The sequence below is a fragment of the Bufo gargarizans genome, chromosome 1, assembly GCF_014858855.1.
Source record: "Bufo gargarizans isolate SCDJY-AF-19 chromosome 1, ASM1485885v1, whole genome shotgun sequence".
Lineage (NCBI taxonomy): Eukaryota > Metazoa > Chordata > Amphibia > Anura > Bufonidae > Bufo > Bufo gargarizans.
The window spans coordinates 360,618,871-360,635,304 of NC_058080.1; the positions used below are offsets into that span (position 1 = coordinate 360,618,871).

Genomic DNA, 16,434 nt, shown 5'->3' on the forward strand with positions numbered 1-16,434 from the left:
CTGGCCAGAATTGGTCTTCATGGAAGAATTGCAGCCAAGAAACCATACCTTCAGCATGAAAACAAGGCCCAGTGACTCAGCTATGCACATAAAAATAGCAAATGGGGTGCAGAAAAACTGCAGCAGGTGCTCTGGACTAATCAATCAAACTTTGAAATATTTGTCTGTAAGAGAAGGCAGTTGGAGCTGGAGAGCAGTACAATAATGAGTGTCTACAGGCAACATTGAAGCATGGTGGAGGTTCCTTGCAAGTGTGGGGCTGCATTTCAGCAAATGGTATCCTTAATGCTGAGAAATACAGGCAGATACTTATCCATTATGCAATACCATCACAGAGTCCAACTGTGTCCAAATGTATTCTGCAGCAGGGCAGTTGCAGTGAGCCCCTGAGGAGCCGATGCAGGGGACAGGAATGGTAGTGTCACAATGTACTTCCTCACTCTGTTGTTCCCTGGGGGTCAATGCATTGGAAAGGTATTTTGAGGAATCAGAACAGAAGTATGAAAGTCTCTATAACTTGTTTTATATCCACCAGTGGTAGGTACAAAGTGCAATTCCTGTCACCAGATGATGAGGTATGGTGGCTGGATAAGTGGCAATTTAAAGACATTGTGCTGTTTTGCAGGTGTCTCTCTCTTGCAATTCTTTTTGATATAGGTGTCCACTGGTTATGTAGGCTTGGAGTTAGTCTGGCATGGATGCGGGTGTCCGAACTGTGTTTCCTCGCCTGCAGCAGGGTCTATAAGGCTGAGATTGCTAGTCACTCTGCTGACTGAACACGCTGCAGCTTGTAAGAAGTAGTCTTGGTTCAGTTAATTTCTGCAGAGTAGTAGTCTAACAGGAAATCTGGACCACTTGAAGGAGGAGCTCAAGCATGTGTTTCCTTCATCCACACTGGCTAACCTAGTACTCCCCCTGTTGGCAGGAAATAGCATCAGCCCACTCCTACCAAGAGGGGAGGAACAAGGTGGTTAACCCTGCCCCTGCCCACCATACCGCTTCATTTCTGGTGTACAGGGCATTAACAGTATATTACATGGCATAACATTTGCAGGTACCCCCAGGTCTGGGGTACTGCACAATGACCCCAAACATCCAGCCAGTGTTATTAAGAACTATATTCAATGAACGAAGAACAAGGAGTCCTGAGTGATGATATGGCCTGCATAGAGCCCTGATCTCAACATCATACGCTGTGTCTGGGATTACATGAAGAGACAGAAGAATCTGAGCAAGCCTACATCCACAGAAGATCTGTGGCTAGTTCTCCAATAAGTTTGGAACAACCTCGCTTCCGAGTTCCTTCAAAAACTGTGTGCAAGTGTACCTAGAAGAATTGCTGATGTTTTGAAGGCAAAGGACGGTCATACCAAATATTAATTTGATTTAGATTTCTCTTTTGTTCATTCACTTTGCCTTTTGTTAAGTGATAAAAATAAACTATTAACACTTCTATTTTTGAAGGCATTCTTGCTTTGCAGCATTTATGTCTGTTAGTTGGAAATCCCTGTACAGCTGTAATAAATATTGTTAACATCTTTTTTTCTTGCCATTATCGTGCAATATCTGTGTAAGGGAATTAGAAGTGACTGCTGTGGGAGGGAAATACCTAAGTAATTTACAATGTTAGGGGAGGGCTTGCTGGTTAGGAGAGATAAATATGAATCCTAGTGACCAGATCATATGTGGCAAGACGAGTGAAGTTAGGAAGCTTCTTTACGTAGTAAAAATGCCGTCTAGTACTCAGCCAGATTTTATCAGGGGGCAGTAACGCTAATTCTATAGGAAAAATAACCATTTCAACTAACATCTGGAGTCCAAACCAATCTTATTAAAGAAGTATGAAGTTTCTGTGAAGCATCCAGGATGTGGCTGCAGAACTGCTGGTGAGTGATTTTCTGTAACTGCTGTTTTTGTGCACATTAGTTTAGCTACATTGGGAGATCTATTCTCATCTATGATTCCTAACAGGTTCAGGATTCTGATCATAATACTGGTCTTGAACTCATCCAACATCCAAGCCATTAGTCAGGTAAGATGTGGTTAATGCACAAATACATCTGGGCAAACATAAAAGCATGTATTAGAGTCTAAGGTAATGATAGTCCATAGAGTAATGTAAGGAGACAACAGAGTGGAGAAAATAATAAGCTTGTTGGGCCTATACAGTATTTGTAATTTAGGAAATATTTGTATGCAGTGACACTGGGTAACACCAGAAGCAAATTACACCCCCTTAGGGGGAGAGTTATCAAAACTGATGCAAATGAAAACTGATTTAGTTGCTCCTAGCAACCAATAAGAATGATCCTAGAATTTTCCAAATGAAACATGAAAGATGGAATCTGGTTGCTATGGGCAACTACGCACGCTTCCCTTTGCACCAGTTGTGATAAATCTCCCGTTCTATGTTCACCGATGTGCTAGAGTTTCTTATGTTTTTTCTGCCCCAAAGCCGGGCATAATGGACCTATATTTTTTATATGACCCGGGAAACTGCTAAACCGACAACTGTTGCATGTTTTAATGATTTCCACTTTTTGCTGTTTAAAGGGTTTTTCCCATCTCAGACAATTCCGATAATATCCCAGCACTAGCTCGCTATTTCCGTAGGCCCCATAGAAGTGAATGGAAGCGGTGGGTATTCTGTAAATAGACGAGCTCGATGCACAGCTATTTTCGGCGGGCCAATAGAAACGTTTGGTGGTGGCCGGACTCTTTGCTGGCTTCATTTTCGGCTGCGTTTACGAGATAAGTGTGTGTCCCAGAGGTGGGACCCGCACCTATCAGACAATAGGGGCATATCCTAGCAGTATGCCCTCACTCTCTGAGATGGGAATAACTCTTTAAGGCTGGTTGTTCACAGTGAAAATTGTGCCTACAAAACTGGTGTTCATGCTTTGTAGCACATTTATTACATTTTTTAGACACTTTTTTAAGGAATCCAAAAGAAAAACCTCAAACCTCGCAGACCTCCAATGTAGTCCTATTGCAGCTTGGGAAAATAAAACCACAATATGGCCGTATGCATGAGCTCTAGTAAGTGTAGTCTTCCTTTTAGTGTATTGGGTGTACAATATCATGGAAAGAGAGAACAAACATGAAAAGTTGCTATGGCACATACCCGAGAACGACATGCTGAACTACTTTATTCTCCAGTGGGTTATAGAATGGTCATCAATGTGCCTTTTTCTATTTCCCCTTCCTCCAGTGACAGGAATCTAGCACAAACCTTTGTCTATTGAAGTGCAAGGCAGGATTTAAAGGGGTTGTCCACTTTTGTTATATTGGTGACCTATCCTCAGGATCAGCTGTTTGAAGAGAAAGCAGCACCTGTATGTTTACAACTGTTTACCTGCTCACCATCTCAACCGCAGCAGTGAGCAGTTGTAATTACAACTAAACCACCCCATTAACTTCAATGGGACAGCTCCTTCCTGTTCACTGGACTAGGACTGAAATTCAGCCCTGGCATTTTAAAACAGAGGAGTCTACTGACTTTGTGGTGATTGTGAAAACATGTGTCCCCCCCCCCCCCTCCCCACACTTCTAATGGCATATCTGGATTGGACATTACATTCAGCACTACCAAACATAAAGCAATATACAGCACTACATAACTTTTATATCCAGTGATGTCTACTCTAATGTAGATCTACTTTTTCCTCATCTTCATTGGAGCAGACCACCATGATGACGTCTTTCAGCCATATCTTGTCTCTGCAGTTTACTATGTAGCGGGCACCTCCCCCTAGGGCCCTCTATATATAGAACGAGAGTCCTAGATATAGGAATACCGAGTGGTATAGAGCGGCCTAAAATGTCTCTTTATGTGTGTCATGGTGCTCCTACCTGGATATGGCTGGACCCCAGGCTTTGGCTCCGAAGCAATAAATAGGAGGAAAAAAGATTGAGTCCATACCTTGTATGTAGTTGAACAGCAGCTTTGCTTTGCATAAACGTTCATCAGAAACAGTCTTCAAGCTTGGTCCCAGGAGGCTTTAGCATTAAAACTGGCAGGCAAACTCGACTCTGCTTAATCTGTTTCTCTCTTGCTCTGCTGTACTGACAGGCTGAGTTTATGACTTTGCTTTTTCTTGTATGCTGCACTTCTCTTTGTATGGTCTGTCTCTAGATCAGGCCAGGGAACTTTCCTCCTGGCTCCTGAGGCTTCAAGCTTTAGCCTCCATGGCCAGCAGAGCTTAAGGTGCTCTGGCTGGCGTGGGCACATCCAGCAGACACGTGCCCCTGCACACCTGTCCCCTAGCAGGGGGTAAGCTAGACTGACTAGAACCTGTCCCTACCCTTCTTTCCAGAGGGGAGGTTATAATGGAATGGAAGGTTCCATTCTTTCTATATACAGCTCTGCTATATTTGCTGCCACCCGCTGGTGAACCAGGCACATTGCATATTAACATAACAGTTACATAACAAAATAGGTTTTGTGGAGGACCCAGAATAAATATATAGGATGACATGAGGTTAGACCAGTAAAGACAGTAGCAGGGTGCATAAGTGGTAAAACCACTCTGGGGTGTTACAACTACACAGACATCCTAGATTCCTCACTTTTCCATCACCCCCCCCCCTTCCTGGTGCCCGACAGTGTAAGGCCTCTTTCACACGGGCGTCATGTTTTTTGCCCGGATAAGAGGCGGGTGCGTTGCGGGAAAATGCACGATTTTTCCGCGCAAGTGCAAAACATTGTCATGCGTTTTGCACTCGCGTGAGAAAAATCGCGCATGTTTGGTACCCAGACCCGAACTTCTTCACAGAAGTTCGGGCTTGGGATTGATGTTCTGAAGATTGTATTATTTTCCCTTATAACATGGTTATAAGGGAAAATAATAGCATTCTGAATACAGAATGCTTAGTATAATAGTGCTGGAAGGGTTAAAAATAATAAAAAAGTTAACTCACCTTCTCCTCTTGTTCGCCTAGATGCCGGTCTGTTCTTTAGCTGTGGGCTAAATGACCTGAGGTGATGTCAGATCACATGCTCCAATCACATGCTCCATCACCATGGTGATGGAGCATGTGATCTGACGTCACCACAGGTCCTTCAGCCCACAGCTAAAGAACAGACCGGCATCTAGGCGAACAAGAGGAGAAGGTGAGTTAACTTTTTTATTATTTTTAACCCTTCCAGCACTATTATACTAAGCATTCTGTATTCAGAATGCTATTATTTTCCCTTATAACCATGTTATAAGGGAAAATAATACAGTGAATAGACTGTCACCTAGAACCCATGCGTGGAAATCGCACCGCATCCGCACTTGCTTGCGGATGCATGCGATTTTCACGCAACCCCATTCATTTCTATAGGGCCTGCGTTACGTGAAAAACGCACAAAGAGGAGCATGCTGCGATTTTCACGCAACGCACAAGTGATGCGTGAAAATCACCGCTCGTGTGCACAGTCCCATAGAAATGAATGGGTCAGGATTCAGTGCGGGTGCAATGCGTTCACCGCACGCATCGCACCCGCACGGAAAACTCGCCCGTGTGAAAGGGGCCTAAGGCCTCTTTCACACGAACGATACGGATAGGCTCAGGATGCGTTCAGGGTGCGTTCAGTGAAACTCACACCATTTTGCAAGCAAATTCAGTCAGTTTTGTCTGCGATTACAAACAACATCTCCTAGCAACCATCTGTGAAAAACGCATCAAAACTGAGTGCACACACGTGGAAAAAACACTGAACAAAATTGCAGATAAAACTGGCTGAACTTGCTTGCAAAATGGTGAGAATTTCACTGAACGCACCCTGAATGCATCTTGAGCCAATCCGTATTGTTCATGTGACAGAGGCCTTATTCTGTTGCTAACCCCAATACTGGGCCCACTGTGATTCTCAATGCCCACAAACACTATACTGCAGAAATAACAGTAGCATACAGATAGTCCCCCTATACTAATAGTGCTCCCAAAAGTCTCACATATATAATTCTCTCCCAAAGTGCCCTCATTACTAATAGTGCCCCCTACAGTGATAGCTCCCCCTGAGTCCTGAGAGTGCCTCCATTTGTAGTAGCACCCTTCATATTGTACCCAATAATAATAATGCCCCCAGGGCCGTCTGGATCCCGCCTTCCCACACCCTAGCATGCAATCACGCCCTCCACCACAACAGACCCACACAAGAAAAAAATCCACACACCTCATAGAATAGTAAACTTTAATAATGATGAGTGGCCACTAGGGGTGTTCCTTGGCAGTAATGTAAATACTGCCTTTTTTCTGAAAAGGCAGTGTTTACAATAAAAAGCTTGCAGAGACATCCTATAGACACCCAGAACTACTACGTTTAGCTGTTGTGGTTCTGGTGACTATAGTGTCCCTTAATATAGAGAAAAAAAAGAATCAGCACAAAAGTATCAAATAAAATGGCTGTATCATTATTCTAAAAATTAAAAAGCACAACTTCTGACACAAATATATAGTATTTTGCAATGTGCAGATAGTACTGTACTACTAACCCCTCCATCCACCCCTACATACAGGGTAATACAGCGCCACATACCTCTTACATCCAGTGACGTCTCTTTGATGTAGATTTTCCCTTTCCTCATCTTCTCCTTTCAAACCTTCAGACCAGACCACCATTTGTCAGCCATTTCTCGTCTGCAGTTTGACAAACAAAATCTTAGTTTACTATCTTTCCATCATCCTCCCATCTTCTGGTCAAATCATCACTCCCAATACTGTGCTGCTGTGCTCCCCAATACTATACTGCAGAAATAGATAAACCCCCTGATAATAGTAGTACCATGCAGATAGTGCCCATCAATAATTATTGGCATACAGTGCCCTAAAATAACTGCGCCCAGCAAATAGTGCCCTGACACTAATAGTGTAAACATAACGTCCCCCAAAAATAATTGTGGTAAGCTATCAGAGTGCTCCCAAAAGTCCCACCAATAGGAATAATTATAGTAATACTGCTCCTACAGTGCACCCAACATGTCCCCACTGTGCCCCAGAAGTAATAATGCTCCCATAGTGCCCATACTAGTAATCATGTTCCCCATAGTAGTAGTAGTAGTAGTAGTAGTAGTAGTAATAAAGCCCATCATAATAATTCTCCTTATAATGTGCCAGTGAAAAAAATACCCCCTGTTTATGCCCCCAGTTGAGCTAATGTCTCCATAGTGCCCCCATAATGTGCCAGTATAAAATACCTCTATATAGTGCCCCCAGTAAATGCCCAATGGAGCTCATCTCCCCCCTTCTTCCTAGTGTCCCCCATAATGTACCAGTATAAAATGCCCCATATATAGTGCCCCAGTAGATGCCCTCAGTGCCCCCCATAATTTGCAAGTATAAATTACCCCTTCTTAGTGCCCCACATAGATGAGCCCATAGTACTCCTCTCTCCCCTTCCCCATAGTACCCACCATAATGTGCCCCAGTATAAAATACCCCTATACAGAGCCCCCCCCCATAAAAAACATTTCTTCTTTGTGGCCTCAGTAGAAGCCCCCATAGTGTTCCTCTCCCCCCTTCCCCCAGATAAAATACCCCTTCTTTGTGGCCTCAGTAGATGCCCCCGTAGTGCCCCCAATAGTGTGCCAGTAAGAAATGCCCCCATAGATGCCCCCATAGTGCCACCCAATAATGTGCCAGTAAAAAGTGCCACCAATAATGTGCCAGTAAGAAGTGCCCCCATAGATGCCCCCACAGTGCTCCCCAATAATGTGCCAGTAACATGTGCCTCCATAGATGCCCCCCAATAATGTGCCAATAACAAGTGCTCCCATAGATGCCCCCCAATCATGTGCCAGTAACAGGTGCCCCCATATATGCCCCCAATCATGTGGCAATAACAAATGCCCCCATAGATGCTCCCAATCATGTGCCAGTAACAAGTGCCCCCATAGATGCCCCCCAATCATGTGCCATTAACAAGTGCCCCCATAGATGCCCCCCAACCATGTGCCAGTAACAAGTGCCTGTCACGATATGTAGGTAAGCAGGGAAATAACCAAACACAGGAAAACAAACAGAACAAATGACTAGGCCCAAAAGCTAGGGAGAAAAGGGTCACCCCCTAGCGATCCCTAAAAGTTTTCCCTAAACTGCTGTGCCCTAATGGTGGATATGCACATGCCCTCGTGCCTAAACCTATAAACCCTGGGCAAACCCTAATCTGTAGGGAAAAGGGAAAAGGCAACCTGCTTCTTCAAACCCAGAGGAAGTAAGCATCTCCCTAGAGGCCTAGATAAAAGACACAATGGGAAATAACAGAGAGGACTTATCTAGAGCAGAGATGGAACAGACGATCCACCACTCATCCAGAGCTCACAGGAAAGAACTATAACCCAACCAGGCCACTGGGGGAAGGAGGGATAAATAGCCCCACTAACAATCAAACCCAGTACACCTGAGGGAAGGTGGATCCAGCTCAAACCAAAACCAAAACAATATATAACCTACACAGAAAATGCCAGACCGCTTATACTGATTAAATCCTTTATTACAAAACTCACAATATGTTTGCATGATTAAATACAGACATGAATAAAAACAAAGTGCAGGAGATAAAAACGACATCACTGGAGGAGATGTACAGCGGATGCAAGTCCATTATTATTCAACATGATTCTCATTCATTAAAGTGCATGTGCAAAGAGTTGATAAATGTAATGGATATAGTAAACATTGGACAATTACCCATGCTGTGTCTCCTCCAGGATGGCGCCAACCCCAACGCGCGTTTCGGCGTACCTCACTGGAAGAGGAAGTGGTAATGGAGAGAGGTGGAGGTGAAGAGGTGCTCAGTGGGGTTAGGCTAGTGTATCATTCCTCCAAGCACCTCGCTTGTATATCACAGAGTGCAGAGAGAAAGGGCTCATTTTAGTCACCATGATCAACCCTACCAAGTAGAATGTCTGGTTTAATAGGATTAATCATTACTGTAAAGGGAATCCATAAAACAAGGATGTTGGACTGTTTTCTGCAGTAATGCATGACTAGTATAGCAGATAAAGAGCCCTGATGTTAGCATTTAAAGAGGACCTTCCACCACTCCTGACATGCCTGAATGAATTGCTAGCAGTCTGCAGTAAGAATACAGAGAGGTGCCTGCACAGTCTCACTCTATCCAATCAGTGCTGCCAGTGTCAGACTCTGCAGGTACACCCCCTCCAACTTGTTACCACCCCTCTGTACCCTTACTGCAGACTGCTAGCAATTCATTCACAACTTCTAGTAGAAATAATAAAGTAATAGCACACCATAGAGCCATAAGAATAGATGCTCCAGAATTGTTAGTACATGGGGAATGCATGGAGATATAAAAATGGGCATGTTAGGAGTGGTGAAAGGTCCTCTATCTGTGCTGAGATACATAGTCAGGACTGCTGTGCATGCGCACATGAATCCTCTCCATTATGATAGCGCAGCACTCCAGACTGTGTATTTCAGCAAAGCTTTGAGGGCTGGCGATGGGGAACAGGGGATAAAAGGAAGATAAAAAATGGTGATTTGGACTCCTTACCTGCAGAACTAGCCGTGCATTACTGCAGTCAGTATCTAGAATTGTGGGGACAGATTCCTTTTAACCATTAACTTTGTATTGTCCTACAGTTTCAGGAACACAAGACAAAATGATCACTCCATAACAGCATGGCTGTAGTCTTCTTGCAGCAGCTACATGCAGAGAAAATACTTTTCTGCTATATTTGTATCCATAGTGCCAACAGTGCACTTGACTTGTGGACCATAGGCCAAGTACTTGCAACGTTCATCCCTGATCTTAACATAGGAGAAAGGAAATTCTCTGAAATTCCACTTGTCCTTCCACTGTCCCCTGTCACCAGCTCAGGGCGCCTGTCACCACTCTGGAAGAAGTGTCACTGTTCTCCGCAGCAGGAATTCCTGAGGGAACATGTATTCACAGGCATGTGAACTATGGCAACAATGTGCTTTCAACAAGCATTGCTATTTTTTAATTTAGTTTTAATACCCTCGGATTATTGGGAACATTCAGTCTTTTTAACATAATGCAATATGTAGTTAAAATACCTATTAATGTGCACATTAACTTTCTCATTTATTTTTATTTTTAACGTGAAAAGAAATATCCCTCAGCTTTCCAATGTATATATGTTATTCTTGGAGGTATTCCATTTTTGTGTTTGTCCTTTATTCCCTGAAAAGCCACAGTGCATAGACAGTTATCTACTCATGGACGGTGGGCAGAGGACGCTGGGTCATGTGACAAATGCTCTATAACAGTACTTGTCACGTCATTCAAAGTGAATGCACATAGGGCGCTCATTATGACTTATTCTCAAAGACAGATAGGGGAACATAGGATAACTGAAAAATAAGAATGGAGAAACTTAGATGGGTCTTTCACACATCAGTGATTCAGGAAAGTGTGCCGTCTGTGGTCCCCATAGACAGAACACGGAAACATTGACTTAAGGCCTCTTTCACACTACAGTATGTTGAATTCAGTGTTTTGCGTTCCGTTTTTCACGGATCCGTTGTTCCGTTTTTTGCTTCCGTTGTGGTTCCGTTTCCGTTCCGTTGTTCCGTTCCGTTTTTCCGTATGGCAAATACAGTATACAGTAATTTCATATTAAAAATTGGGCTGGGCATAACATTTTCAATAGATGGTTCCGCAAAAAACGGAACGGATACGGAAGACATACGGATGCATTTCCGTATGTGTTCCGTTTTTTTTGCGGACCCATTGACTTGAATGGAGCCACGGACTGTGATTTGCGGCCAAATATAGGACATGTTCTATCTTTTCAACGGAACGGAAAAACGGAAATACGGAAACGGAATGCATACGGAACACATTCCGTTTTTTTGCGGAACCATTGAAATGAATGGTTCCGTATACGGACCGTATACGGAACGCAAAAAATGGACCGTATACGGAACGCAAAATACTGTAGTGTGAAAGAGGCCTAAGGGTCTATTCACACGTCCGTTTTTTTCTTTCCTGATCTGTTCCGTTTTTTGCTGAACAGATCTGGACCAGATCTGGACCCATTCATTTTCAATGGGTCCTGAAAAAAAACGGACAGCACAATGTCTGATTTTTTTTCAGGACCCATTGAAAATGAATGGGTCCAGATCTGGTCCAGATCTGTTCAGCAAAAAACTGAACAGATCAGGAAAGAAAAAACGGACGTGTGAATAGACCCTAAGCCTGAGTATTTACACATCAGTGCTTTATCACATCAGTGGGATACCACAGAAGCGTGCCCTCTTTTTGTCCGTGGATTATGGATCCCTCAGGCACACCATAGTCTATGGGTCCGTGAAAACCATGGACACTACAGATGCCATCCATATTCTATGGAAAATGGAAGATAGTTTATTTTTATCATACAAAATTATGTCCCTTACTAAAAAGGGCTGTTATATGTAGCGTGCTTTACTTTATTAACTGGCAGTCGTCCCTATATAATTATGTAACTGCGTCTCTTCAGAGGGAGGGCAAACTTTAGCCTGCTCATAGACATACAGTAAGGTGTGTCAAAGTAAGCACCCAGAGGCAGATTTACACTTTGAGCTCACAAATGCAGTGGCCAGGGAGGGTCCGGAGAGGAGAATGGGAGTGGTAGTGGCTCTGGCTGTCACAGTCAATCACGGTGGATTTCCTCTTGCCATTGCTCCCCAGGGCTATGCAGTGAGAGGAACGTGCACCCTTTCTTCACTCAGGACATCTGGGGCTCCTGCCTGATGATAGTTGAGGTGCCCGTGATGTAAAGTGTCTGCATGGGAGCAAAGCAGTGCGTGTACAGTGCAATGGCCAGCATATGGTGCTGGAGTCAGTAACCAGGCCAGATGTGGCAGGATAAAGGTCTCTCTTTACGTGCAAAATGAAAGTTATAGTACATCTAGCTATAGCAGTCACAGTTCCAACTGTACACAGTACAATTCGGTTCCAGATAGCAGTGTATGGATTTAGGCAAGCATAAGAGTTATGACTTGTTTTCATCTCTATTTTGCTAAAGTCTCTCTCAGTAGAATTTATTAAGGGAAATGGTACCCTGGCAATGGTGGCTGTAATGTTCACTGCAGGATACAGGGTGACCAGGATGTGTCCAAATATTTAAATGGTGTCCCCCACAACAGCAAAGTCTGAATGGCTGTAGTAGCGTGTTACCTTGCTGACTTCAATGCTTAGCCATGCAGATTCTTCTTTCTCTTTCTCTTTTTCTCTTCCTCTCTTCTTTAGATCTTGCAGTAATTCACATAGAAATATGTCTCTGAAACTTGAGGAATAAGGGGAAGGAGCATAGTTCACTACTTCCTCTCTGAACTCTCTCTCAACTAACTGAAGTGGGGACAGGTCTTGGATCCCCACCCAACTTCCTGCAAAGGGCTGGACCAGGATTATTACCACTGATCGTGCCATCCATACACAGCTATGTAGGGTATAATGCTTAACATAACAATACATAACAATAAAAAACATTACAAAACAAACCATTTTCAGATGACCCCTGCTCTGGGGTATCTGCCAACCCCATTATAAATGAGCCACCCTGTCATAATGCCTAACAAAAACCTATAGGCAATGACAGTTGGCCAAAAGACTTTCCAAACGATTACATCTGCTAGTGTCGTCAAATCCTCTGCTCAGAATTGGGGGGAGTAAATAGTTTCTTACCTGCTAGAATCCCCAAACTGGCTAGAAGATTATACTCGGATTTGTCTTGGGGTAGAGTGCTTTACATCTACAATTTTGCCTGATACTATGTTGCCTGCTTCAGTTCTCCCCTCCAATAATTTTGGGGGTTTGTGGCAATATTATTTTTGCAAGTAATAACTCTCTGGTCTGGTAGCGATGGACAGATAGACAATGGCACTATGTGACTAGCGTGCTAACTCCATAATCAGTAAAATGTATATTTTCTGTTTGCAACTTTGCACAGTTCCCTTCACTTGCTTTTTACCATACTGATATTTTTTTTTTTACATATGATTGTTCTTTGATTAGTTTGATTCTAACAGTAAGGTGTTATCTTCCTCTTTTGCCTCTGCATATGACAGTTACCAAAATCTGATTTAGGCAAAGCCAATCAGTGCTGTGGAATATTTTGGAGCTACAGTATAAAAGCAGTGGGAAATAAAATGGAGTGTTGCTTAGGGGCCCCTATTTGCTTTCATGACAGTGTTTATGGGGCCACAATAAATGGTCTTTCCTGTTGATCAGTAATAGTAATTTACCTATATACAGTCGTGGCCAAAAGTTTTGAGAATGACACAAATATTAGTTTTCACAAAGTTTGCTGCTAAACTGCTTTTAGATCTTTGTTTCAGTTGTTTCTGTGATGTAGTGAAATATAATTACACGCACTTCATACGTTTCAAAGGCTTTTATCGACAATTACATGACATTTATGCAAAGAGTCAGGATTTGCAGTGTTGGCTCTTCTTTTTCAGGACCTCTGCAATTCGACTGGGCATGCTCTCAATCAACTTCTGGGCCAATTCCTGACTGATAGCAACCCATTCTTTCATAATCACTTCTTGGAGTTTGTCAGAATGAGTGGGTTTTTGTTTGTCCACCCGCCTCTTGAGGATTGACCACAAGTTCTCAATGGGATTAAGATCTGGGGAGTTTCCAGGCCATGGACCCAAAATGTCAACATTTTGGTCCCCGAGCCACTTAGTTATCACTTTTGCCTTAGGGCACGGTGCTCCATCGTGCTGGAAAATGCATTGTTCTTCACCAAACTGTTGTTGGATTGTTGGAAGAAGTTGCTGTTGGAGGGTGTTTTGGTACCATTCTTTATTCATGGCTGTGTTTTGGGGCAAAATTGTGAGTTAGCCCACTCCCTTGGATGAGAAGCAACACCACACATGAATGGTCTCAGGATGCTTTACTGTTGGCATGACACAGGACTGATGGTAGCGCTCACCTTTTCTTCTCCGGACAAGCCTTTTTCCTGATGCCCCAAACAATCGGAAAGAGGCTTCATCGGAGAATATGACTTTGCCCCCAGCAGTCCATTCACCATATTTTCTGCAGAAGATCAATCTGTCCCTGATGTTTTTTTTTGGAGAGAAGTGACTTCTTTGCTGCCCTTCTTGACACCAGGCCATCTTCCAAAAGTCTTCGCCTTACTGTGCGTGCAGATGCGCTCACGCCTGCCTGCTGCCATTCCTGAGCAAGCTCTGCACTTGTGGCACTCCGATCCCGCAGCTGAATCCTCTTTAGGAGACGATCCTGGCGCTTGCTGGACTTTCTTGGATGCCCTGAAGCCTTCTTAACAAGAATTAAACCTCTTTCCTTGAAGTTCTTGATGATCCTATAAATTGTTGATTGAGGTGCAATCTTAGTAGCCACAATATCCTTGCCTGTGAAGTCATTTTTATGCAACGCAATGATGGCTGCACGCGTTTCTTTGCAGGTCACTATGGTTAACAATGGAAGAACAATGATTTCAAGCATCACCCTCTTTTTAACAGGTCAAGTCTGCCATTTAACCCAATCAGCCTGACATAATGATCTCCAGCCTTGTGCTCGTCAACATTCTCACCTGAGTTAACAAGACGATAACTGAAATGATCTCAGCAGGTTCTTTAAAGGGTTTCTACCACTTTGCTGCACATATTTAGCTGTCAGACACTAGCGATCCGCTAGTGTCTGCTCTGCCCAACCATCCTAATATAATTGCTTTTGGGGCAGCCGTTTTGCAAAAAAAAAGAACTTTTATTAATATGCTAATGAGCCTCTAGGTGCTATGGGGGCGTCATTAGCACCTAGAGGCTCCGTCTACCTTCAGAAACTGCCGCCGCCCAGCGCGTCCCTCCAGCCCGCCCATCTCCTCCTGAATGCGATCCTCCTTGTGAGCGCCTGTATTCGGCGCATGCGCAGTTAATGTCTGACAGCTTCCCTGCTCAGACATCTCCACTGCGCCTGTTCCTCGGAGCACTATGGCGTCATCGCGCAGGCGCAGTGGAGATGTCTGAGCAAGGAAGCGGTCAGACATTCACTGCGCATGCGCAGAATACATACGCTCACAAGGAGGATCGCATTCAGGAGGAGATGGGCGGGCTGGAGGGACGCGCTGGGCGGCGGCAGTTTCTGAAGGTAGACGGAGCCTCTAGGTGCTAATGACGCCCCCATAGCACCTAGAGGCTCATTAGCATATTAATAAAAGTTCTTTTTTTAGCAAAACGGCTGCCCCAAAAGCAATTATATTAGGATGGTTGGGCAGAGCAGACACTAGCGGATCGCTAGTGTCTGACAGCTAAATATGTGCAACGAAGTGGTAGAAACCCTTTAATGACAGCAATGAAATGCAGTGGAAAGTTTTTGGGGGGATTAAGTTAATTTTCATGACAAAAAAGGACTATGCAATTCATCTGATCACTCTTCATAACATTCTGGAGTATATGCAAGTTGCTATTATAAAAACTTAAGCAGCAACTTTTCCAATCTTCAATATTTATGTAATTCTCAAAACTTTTGGCCACGACTGTACGGTACATAAAAAACACAACAATAAAAAATACAAATATTGCACCAGTTCTGAAGAAATGTAATGTTGTTTCTGATTTCTTTATACAAGTAGGTGACAGAAAACAAAATTATTCATGTAGCCTCTGGAAATTGGACTCCATGGGGTCCTTGGATTGGCTGCTCCAGTTTATGTGGAGAGGGAGTGACACTTAGAACCCGACAGTGCAAAAGGTAAGCTGACAAAAATAAAATACAAGTGAGGAACAGAAGTATTTGAACACCCAGCGATTTTGCAAGTTCTTCCACTTAGAAATCATGGAGGGGTCTGAAATTCACATTGTAGGTGCATTCCCACTCTGTGAGATAGAATAAATAAAAAAAATCAGGAAATCACATTGTATGATTTTTTAAGAATGTATTTGTCTTGCACTGCTGAACATAAGTATTTGAACACCTGAGAAAATCAGTGTTAAAGGGGTTATCCCATCTTAGACAATGGGGGCATATCGCTAGGATATGCCCCCATTGTCTGATAGGTGTCTGATAGGTGCGCTGGGACCCGCACCTACAAGGAGAACGGAGCAGAGAAAGTGGAGGAGGGCGCACTCCGCATGCGCAGCCGCTCTCCGTTCATTTCTATGAAGCCGTCGAAAATAGCCGAGCGCTGGCTCGGCTATTTCCGTCGGCCCCATAGAAATGAATGGGAGCGTTGGCCGCGCATGTGTGGTGTACTCCCATTCACTTCAATGGGAGAGGCGGGGAGCTGTGCCTGGTGGTGGTCGGACCCTGGGAAACCCGGGGTCCTCCAGCCACAACTCTCCCCGGCTCCGTTCCCGTTGTAGGTGCGGGTCCCAGCAGTGGGACCCGCACCTATCAGACAATGGGGGCATATCCTTGCGATATGCCCCCATTGTCTAAGATGGGATAACCCCTTTAATATTTGGTACAGAAGCTTTTGTTTGCAATTACAGAGGTCAAACGTTTCCTGT

General features: G+C 43.9%; 1 protein-coding gene across 1 annotated transcript in view; it reads left to right on the forward strand.

Moving 5' to 3' along the window:
* The first annotated feature begins 1,705 nt into the window (after positions 1–1,705).
* ADAMTSL5 (ADAMTS like 5) overlaps positions 1,706–16,434 on the forward strand; it is a 43,110-nt gene continuing 28,381 nt past the window's right edge. The window contains exons 1-3 of the mRNA XM_044283442.1: positions 1,706–1,886; positions 1,972–2,032; positions 15,558–15,676. Of these exons, the coding sequence (XP_044139377.1) occupies positions 1,867–1,886; positions 1,972–2,032; positions 15,558–15,676 (200 nt within the window). The 5' untranslated portion in view covers positions 1,706–1,866. The remainder of the gene's footprint in view (positions 1,887–1,971; positions 2,033–15,557; positions 15,677–16,434) is intronic.